The sequence below is a fragment of the Halyomorpha halys genome, unplaced genomic scaffold (assembly GCF_000696795.3).
Source record: "Halyomorpha halys isolate HHAL.00 unplaced genomic scaffold, Hhal_1.1 Scaffold110.1, whole genome shotgun sequence".
In the NCBI taxonomy this organism is placed as follows: domain Eukaryota; kingdom Metazoa; phylum Arthropoda; class Insecta; order Hemiptera; family Pentatomidae; genus Halyomorpha; species Halyomorpha halys.
This window is the reverse complement of record NW_027112640.1, coordinates 2553259-2562725: the sequence shown is the minus strand read 5'-3', so window position 1 is coordinate 2562725 and position 9467 is coordinate 2553259. Positions and strand designations below refer to the sequence as shown.

Genomic DNA, 9467 nt, shown 5'->3' with positions numbered 1-9467 from the left:
GTTTTTTTGTAAAAAGTTAGTTATTAAGTAATAAAGATATGCTTGTAGGCTTTAGATGCTCAGCACAGGAAAGCTGTGGCAGATATGATTCACAAAATGTCTGAGGATGCTCAGTTCATCACGACCACTTTCAGGCCCGAGCTGCTTCAGCATGCCAATAAGTTCTATGGTGTCAAGTTCAGAAATAAGGTAACCACATTTTCTTTACTTTATTATATATTAATTTTTTAATTACACAAATGAGGATGTATTTTGAATTTCAGGTGAGCCACGTAGAATGTGTAACACGTGAGGAAGCATATGATTTCGTTGAGGATGACACAACGCATGGGTAACAAGCTTTTATCCAAGAAAAAATTATTTTATTACTGTTTGTATTTAATGTTAAGGTGGCCAGTTACGTAGGCCCATGTGAGGGAACTTTTAAAATTTGACTGTAAACTCAGTTAAGTACATAATTTTGTACAGCTGTTAATTTTATATCAATTTAAGTTACATAATTAATGTATATTTGATTATTAAAATATATAGTTTTTGTTTTTATTCTGTTGTTGATTGACTGGTACCTCTTAGTTTTTCATTCAAACCTTATCATTGAGATCCATTTGGTATCTACACTAATACTGAATTTATAAAAATCAAAAAAAAAAAAAAAATGAAACTTTTTACTCAAAACGCAGCAATTACATATATATATAACTATAAAATATAATTTAATATTTGCAGTTCTGATGAAGACCTGCAATGTGGGTCAAAATAGTAAAACAGGTCTTTCATCATAACAGCCTCTTTATTATGTTTGAGAATGATTTTAGCTATTGTTTCATAGTTGCACAATTAAATTAGTATCAAAACAATCGAGTGAAAGGAATAGATAGGTCCATCTAAGATTAAATAATCAAATATAAGCCCTGAGGTTATTTTTATTTATTGATATAATGTTAGATAAAATATCATAAATTACATAATAAAAATAACAATAATTTCAGACAGCCTTTAAAGGACAGATTATTTTAACAAATTATAACTAATTAAAATATACATAATTAAAATAAATGGATATCAAATTTAAGTTAAAAAATGGATGAGTGTTGAAAGACTTATTCAATTTAATTAAAAGACTTTAAAAGTACTTCATAATGATGAGTCAATATTTTGAATGAAATAAAATATGTTAAAAATTTAGTTGACTTGCTCAGAAACAAAATCAACTTTTTTTCCAGCTTTCTTTACTATTTCCATCACTTCATCAGAGGACAAGCTCGAAGAAGTGACTTTAACTGACTGTGTTGGCAGGTCTATTTCAAAACCTCCCACTCCCCTATCTGGAAAAGAAAAAATAGTTAACTTAAAAATATAAATAGAAAGTAAATTAAAAACATGAACATAAACCTTTAGAAAAATCATGGAGACTTTGTCGATAAAGAGCACAATGTCCATAGTAATAATCCTTGATAATGGGATATCAGGCTTCTAATTCGACCATGTTCCTAGACAGGAAATATGGGATGCATTGGAAGATAACATAATCCCACAAAATCTCATAAGTGCAATTAAGGCAGTATATCAAGACCCTAAGTGAGTAATAAGGCTTGCTGGCACTGAGTCCGAACCACTCTATTTCTTTAGGGGAGTTAAACAAGGCGATAGCGTGAGCCCTCCGCTATTCATAATTTTCATGAATGCCATTTGGAAATTTTGTAAAAGGGCACCCAGAGAAATAGTAGGGTACTGGAACATGACCCCAGTGTTGGCACAGGCAATGATATAGGCAGATGATGAGGTTCTAGTATCGGATAATGCTGAATCTCTCTAGGTTGCTCTGGTTGAGTGGCAAGAAGAACGACGACTCAGAGGTATGCAAATCGATGCCACCAAAAGCAAGGTTATGTGTGTTGGAAGAAGAAATGAAGATCTCAGAATCACTTGCAACGGAGAGACCCTGACACCTACTGCTATCTGGGAACAATGATCTGCAAGGATGGAAGAATAGACCAGGAGGTCATAAATAGGTCATGGAATATTCTACCAGATATCCATGACACTCATTGGAAAGCAGGAGTTGAGCAGGAAGGCGAAGATTCTGCTATTCAAATCAGTTTTTCTCCCAATACTATTATACGGATTGGACAGCCCTGGACCGTCATGCCAGCAAGGTTGTTTCTGCGGAAATGAGATTCCTACAGAAAATATTAGGAAAAACCAGGCGAGACTGAATAAGGAATGAAAGGGTGCGCGAAGAACTAGGAGTAAGATCCATCCAAGAGGTGATTGAGGAAAGACAGGTGAAATAGTTCAGGCATGATAGCAGAATGGGAGATGACTGTAAACCCAGGTGGCTTGTAGAAGCAAGACCAGGAGGAAGGCGACCTCAAGGCAGGCCAAGGCTCTGTATGTTGACCTGATTGAGAGAATTGACACAGCGAGAGGAAGCTCCATGCCGGAGATGAGAAGGCTTTTTTTGGAAATGAAGTATGTTCATCAGTAGATTCATGAAGGGAAAAACATTTTTAATGGATCTTTTATCTATTTCACTATTTTTTGGAGACATAGAAATGGTTATTGTGAGAAGAAACATTAGTCAAATAATTATATTCCCCTGTTTTGATATGGAAAACCAAGTGCAGGTTATAAACTATAATCTCTGATTTAATTTTTAAACATAAAGCAGAGAATTTGGACAAAATAACTGTTTACAACTAATTTAGTTGTACTCTATGCATTTTAAAATAATAAACAAATGTAACAATCCTCTCCGCTCCAAAGCACTAATGAAAGAGCATATAAATAAAGGAAGCCATCATAAAGTTTCCCCAAAGGAATTCATAAATAAATAGAAGTCGACTTCCCCCCCTCCTCCCCGGTCTGATTTAAACCAGCACAGTTCCAAGGTTGATACAGACGATGCCTTAACTCCCTCGGCTACAAACGACCCATGTAATTTAACATTATAAAAACAGGGACAATAGTTTCATGGAACAACACACCTTAATCATTATGACATGATTTTACACCTTAAGTCTGTATCCCTAACCCTAAATTGTTAAATCAGAAACTGATAGTGTCTCAGTTTCCCATTTATTTCAATAGTAAACAGAGTCTTTTATATATATATATATATCTACTAACAATATTTTCAGAATAAAAAAAAAGGAAAGAAAATACCTCTGTGCTTGTCCAGGACCTTCTGGAGGGCATTGGAACATCCTTCACATGACATTTCTACTTTAAAACTGAACACCTAATCAGACAAAAAAAGATTAGTAAAACTGTGAAATATGAATGGTAAAGAATTTGCAATCCTAAAATTTATTAAATATATTTTTTTTTATGTTTAATTACTAATTTTTTTTTGTATTTGAGAAATAAGGAAAAAAAAATATACAGCTATTTGAATCTTACATTTTTTTCTTTTTCACCTTCCTCCCGCAATTAAGTAAAGAAAGTATTTGTATTAGTAATCAGGTCAAATTTTTGATGAGCAGTTCGCCACAAATCTAAGCTTTTCAGGTCTCCTTGAGTCTACTAAACTCGTTTATAACCATTGGTTTGTAGCATAATTAACTCTTCATCAGGGGAACCAATTTTGTTTGCAAATTTTTCTGTTTTGTTAGACTTAAACCTCTGCTATTGTACATAATCAAGGATCATTATGTACAATAGCCTATTTTGAAGAAAAGTAAAAAAAATCATTTCCCTATTACTCAAACAGTATGGTAATTAGCTATAGAATCACTTGAAACAATTAAATTTAAAAAAAAATAATCGAAATAGTTTCAGCAAAGACATGGCATATTTTATTTTTCACCAATTTTTAAAAAATATTTTATTCTTTTCACCAATTTTTAAAAAGTATTTTAAAGTTTTTATGCACTAATTCCAATAGAAATACATTAATATTTTATCAACTCACCAAATAAATCTCTAATTCTCCGGGATCATTCCAGACGCTCATTTAAAAGATAACTTAATTGTCTGATAAACTAAATTTAAAAAAAAATTAAGGTTATATGAGTGGGCACAACAGATATTTTACGTTGTAACTTTTTCAGTGACTTAAAATTCATTTATAAACTTGATTAATTTTTTGTCATACCAACCCATTATAAAATGTGATGAATAAACCATCTTACAGATTAGCTAATTTTACAAATAAATTATATAAAGGAAATAATCAACAAATACAATAAATATAACTTATTATGCCTCAGAGATTTTTCATTTAGTATACAGTAAATTTTAAAAAATAATTAAACTACTCTAAATTATTAATGAATTGGAAATTACCTTTTCTGGCATTGTTGCAGGACTACTGGCTACTACTTGGTATCTAGAACATAGAAAATGGCTAATCTAATCTAACAAATAACAGTGAGCTTAAAACTTACATCTGAAAGTATAATATAACAGATATGTTAAAAAATAGATAGTCAAAGAATTTAAGGTTAACCCCACTTACAGAGATAAAAAAAATTATGAAAATTCATTATTAACTTAAACAAGACCAAATTTACATTTATAATAATATCAGCAAACCATTTCACCACCGATTGGGACTCATTTTAATATGATCAGTTTTAATTACATAGTCAATATTAGAAATGATTTGGGTAACTATTCATATAATTTTAAGGAATTACTCTAGTAACGTTGTGGAAAAGATGAGATGATGAAGGACAATATTTTAAGTGTCGAGACCAAAAAGTAAACACATATCATATCCATTAAAAATATAAAAGGGCACTGAATTACCAAATTACATTAAAAAAATGTGGCTATTTTTGTAAAAAAAAAAAAAAAAAAAATTGTTTAGGATAATTACATGAAAAACAAAGAAATTATATTTTATTCGCAATGACATTATTTTTCTCCTAAATCAATACCAAAATCTATTCATTAATATTCACTGAAATGGCAGAGAATGGTGAAAAATAAATAAAAAAAGCTTTTCATACATAAATAATCATGTAAAAAAGAAAAACAACCCAGAAAGCAATCAATGGAAGAATTTCAAACACTACAACAGATTAAGATAAATTAATGATCCTGAAAATATTTTTACCTTTCTGAGTAAAATTTAACAATAGAATGATTTCAGCAGGTAATACAAAAAAAAACTTATAGAAATCACTCAAAAATAAGAAAAATCATTTGTTGTTTTTATGAGCATACATATTTTTTATGTATATCATATTGTACAGGCCTTTATTAAATATATATTTACACCGTTTGTAAAATAATCTATAATTAGGTACATATTTTGTACAAATTTTCAAATATAGTACCTAAAAGTACATAGCTCATAGATCATTTCATTTTCTCTTGAAAAAGAAACTGTAACTGATTATATGCTTAGTAATGCTAATGATGAAATTTTTCTCTAAGCCAAATTTTATTTAAGAAATCTAAGTTTGTTAATAAGAAGTTTTGACTATATTTCAAAACAAAATTTACATAACTGAAATGGTATTTTTACAAAATTATCACAAATGATCAATTTAAAAAAGAAGAGTGGAAATTGGACTGATTGCTAACAATCAAAAGGTACCAATCATTACTTGTAACCTTTCATAAATAAATTAAGTGACTACCAACAAGATTTATTAAAATTCATTGGGATACAATAATTTTATAAATACAAATTACTTTCTTTTGAGATTTAAACAAGCAATAGGGTAATATAATATCAAAACATTTGAGTAAGTTAATTTAAATAAATAGAACAAAAGAGGTACAAAGAAATAAATCAAATCAGAGAAATATAAATAAATAGTAAATCAATATTGAATTTAAATTCTTAAGATAGTTAATATTAAATTATTAGGTGTTCTAGAAGATATAACAGATAAATGTCTTACTAAAACAGAAAGTAGCTAATAACTAGTTGACCTCACAAATAATGAAAGAATACTGATATTTTTTTTTTCCCCACAGTCCTTTTTAACAACAGTCCAACAGTGATAAATCATGTGTCTGCCAGATTAGATATATCGGGTCACTTCTATATCAATTATTATTAATTTATTTCCTATAACCAAAATAATATTTTAGTAACATTTTTATTAGATTATTTAGCTTTTTATTGCAGCACTATTGGAAATTTAAAAGTTAAATTCAACATAGTATATTGATGTCTATGAACATAAATTTATATGACATATTAAGATAAATGGAAATCTATTATAAATACCCAGTAAAGTAGGTTTGCTAAAAATTCATTCTAACTTACTTTTAATATTAAAACAGGAAAAAATTGGAGTATCCATGGTTTAACTTGTTACGTACTCACACTATGCAAATGATTAGCAAACATATTTGTTGAATTTAATTTAATTTTATTCACTAAGTATTGTGATGTTTCTCAGAACAATGTATGTTATAATTTATACCATATTATAATGGAGGTCAAATCTTAATTTCACCTCCATCTATGTCTTTCTATTATTATATCTGGTTGATAAAAAGTGGCAAAAAATGTTTTAAATTTTATAAAAGTTAAATGGCTCAATATTTTTACTGAATTATTTTATTGTACTCAACATATTATTAAACCTCTAAAATTTTACTTCTTTGCAAAAATTTTTTGCTGAAATGAATTTAATGAATTATTTGTTCCAATACTTCCGTAATCACTAAACTCAACTCATTTTGATAAATTTCAAAACAATAGTTGTAAGCTAACCTTCAAGTTAATAAAATGATAAGGATAATTGACAATTGTAGTGATAATTAATATTCTTTCTTTAAGTTCTGGTGAAGTCGGTGACTAATTTTTTATGGTACCTGATAATATTTCTTAATAATAACATATCCAGTAATATTTTTTCAGTCTTTTCTCAAGTAGTATTGATATAACATTGATCTCCCAATACATTCTTTATTGGATGGAATATGTGAAATCTAACCAATAATGTATCTCTACAAATAGACTTCTATTCATTTTTAAATATTTCCAACACAACCAATAATGGATTTTAGTTAAAATTTACACATACATACTTCCTCATATTATATTATCCCTTGTCACTTCAAAAAACAAACGGACTACTGTTTCCTGAAGTATTCTCGAAATTAACAAACTATATCTCTTCTCATATTCTATTACCAAATCACAACACTCTAGCTTTCTTGACATTAAACCCTCCACTCTCGCCCTCCGTGGTAGCCTTACTTATCTGACTTCACAAACAGACAATTATAGCGAGTAGGTTGGTCGATGTATGACATGTCCCAATCTCACAAGAGTAGATCATAACACAAAAAAAAGGCAAACCTTCCCTGCCGGACCTGCCCCGCTAAGACTCCCGGGGATCGATGGTCCTATATCACTTTTGAAATATTAGCTTAAAACGGGAAGAGGAAACTATAAGATAGTTAAATTGAGCAATATTTAAAAAGTGCCTGAAATTGAAAAACGGCATTCTAGCGGGTCAACTGAACTCATTGGCAGCAGAACTTCATTCTTATCAGCTCTGACGAAGCCCTGCAAAGTGGGGCAAACCATTGGTTAACAATAAATGGTTTTTAGTTACTATTTTGATACCTTTATTGACTGCCACCTAGACTATCTTCCTCCAATCTACTTCATACGGTCAACTATCTTCTTCCAATATGAATAAAAAAAAGAGTAATTAACACTGTTAGTAGATTTATAATTTCTAAAATACTTATAATTTCAAATATTTTTTATACTTTTTTAGAGGAAAGTTATGTACTGTTGAGGCACTACTTATTTCCAATTGATTCTCGAGAGTTACATTAATCAGTACATTGAAATATTTATAGACTTTATATTATAAAATATGTGTTAGACATGGTGATGAATAAATATCTGTCATGTGTATGAATAAAAAATGTAATAATAGAATGAGGTGATTGTCAATAAGGCCTTTAAAATCACCTTCTATTCATTTGTTGTTTTTTTCTTATCCTTATTTAGTATTAAAAAAAAAAAACTCATATGAATCATAATTGTTAATGTCCTTTTACTGCCATAGTGGCATTTTAAGGAAAATAAGCCAGCCCTGTTGAAGGCAGTAACACTTTAGCAATAGTATAGCCGATAAAGAACAGGGAGAGACCGCTGCTGGTAAAATTTTGTCTATGATAAAGAATAACTTTATAAATGAAAATACTCTACCATGGAAGTTTGAGTCTGTGAGTATATACTTTGATATGTAATTAAAAAAATTGTTCCTGAGGAGGACATTTTAGCCAAAACGTTGAACATTTTATTAATTAAGGTCGGTAAAAGAATTTTACCTTAAAAACTAAAGATATTTCTTTTTAAAAAAGGTTATTTCATATTTCTTTCGTTTTCAATAGATACAGAGTAACAACATTCAAGAAACGTGTCACTTATACCATAACTAATATTTCACTAAAAACACACATTTATCCCCATTCCCTCCCATAAAATGAAGGTTCCACAGTGATGGTAATAGTACTTCCAACTATCAAGCAAATACTAAACTATCAGTACTGTTGCACAAATGAAAGTAAGATAAATTACACAAGTGAAATGGCTGCAACAGCTATAACTATTACTGTCACTATCAACATCACTGCAGAACCACCACTTTAAAAATATTCTTCCACATAATTTGTATAGACTCTTTTGATTTTCTTGTCATTATAAAGGAAATGTCTTTACAAAGTTTCAGAATAGGACCAATTTCTGTAGATTTGGAGTGTAGTAGATAATTAGCCATAGAATTTGGTGTGGAGTAATCATCAGTGGCCACCTTAATTATGCACTCATTGATGAAATTGCTAACAATGGAAAATACATCATTAATTAATCAGATCTTAGCACATAAAATGAATCTATCACTTGCTTAACAGAAATATTCTATAATAAGAAAGTATACTTTCATTAACAACATAACATTTATTTCGAAAATATACGCAAAATTACATTGAGCAATATAAATGAAAAATTAATGAGAAATCATCTCAACAATATAGAAGCACCGCTAAGAAAAGAACTGTTATGCATGTAATTAAAAGTAACAGCAACCAATTAGAACAAATTTAAGAGGTAACTCACAATGTATCATTAGTTTCTCTTGATAGGCACTAATTTAAGAAGTCCTAAGTACGACAGAACAATTTAAATTGTCAAAAATGACAGTTACCTCCCAGAGAAGAATGGAAATATCTTTCAGAAGTTACCAGCGCACAACGACTCAACAATGGGACTATCAACACAGAGCAGATCCAGCTATAATCTGTTCTACAATAAGGTTGCGTAAGGAGAAAGGGATATCTTGATCTCTTAACTTACGAAACATTTTTAATAACCTTTCTCCTTAAATCATAGAGAAATAATGTAATGAACAAAGTTAGGGAAGTGGGGCAGTTACCTACGTCCTTTAAACATTTATTTATTAAAATTATTTTGATTAAACGGTTATTAATCATGTTTTGTTACACTTCATAAAATTCAATTAATATAAAATAAACTT

The 9467-nt window shown here is 29.6% G+C and overlaps 2 protein-coding genes across 6 annotated transcripts in view; one reads left to right on the top strand and one right to left on the bottom strand.

The window, feature by feature from the left end:
• Positions 1 to 543, top strand: part of SMC3 (structural maintenance of chromosomes 3) — a 16587-nt gene extending 16044 nt beyond the window's left edge. The window contains exons 27-28 of the mRNA XM_014416035.3: positions 49 to 189; positions 264 to 543. Coding sequence (XP_014271521.1) covers positions 49 to 189; positions 264 to 335 — 213 coding nt within the window. The 3' untranslated portion in view covers positions 336 to 543. The remainder of the gene's footprint in view (positions 1 to 48; positions 190 to 263) is intronic.
• Positions 544 to 905: 362 nt separating this feature from the next.
• Positions 906 to 9256, bottom strand: Atox1 (Antioxidant 1 copper chaperone). Of its 5 annotated transcripts, none has more exons than XM_014416053.3 (5): positions 9138 to 9233; positions 5859 to 6028; positions 4288 to 4330; positions 3166 to 3241; positions 906 to 1325 (listed from the first exon to the last, which is right to left on the bottom strand). In XM_014416053.3, the coding sequence occupies exons 3-5, from the start codon at positions 4297 to 4299 to the stop codon at positions 1183 to 1185; spliced, it is 231 nt and encodes a 76-aa protein (XP_014271539.1). In that variant the 5' UTR covers positions 4300 to 4330; positions 5859 to 6028; positions 9138 to 9233; the 3' UTR covers positions 906 to 1182. The 5 variants fall into 5 exon arrangements, with proteins under 5 accessions (XP_014271539.1, XP_014271540.1, XP_014271538.1 ...); XM_014416054.3 differs by having other exon boundaries at positions 9050 to 9189; XM_014416052.3 differs by lacking the exon at positions 5859 to 6028 and having other exon boundaries at positions 9138 to 9256.
• Between the last annotated feature and the right edge of the window lie 211 nt (positions 9257 to 9467).

Coding starts and splice junctions, on each gene's coding strand:
- Atox1 (XM_014416052.3), bottom strand. Junction 1,326..3,165: donor GGTCCTGGACAAGCACAGAG/GTATTTTCTTTC, acceptor TTTCTTTTCCAG/ATAGGGGAGTGGGAGGTTTT.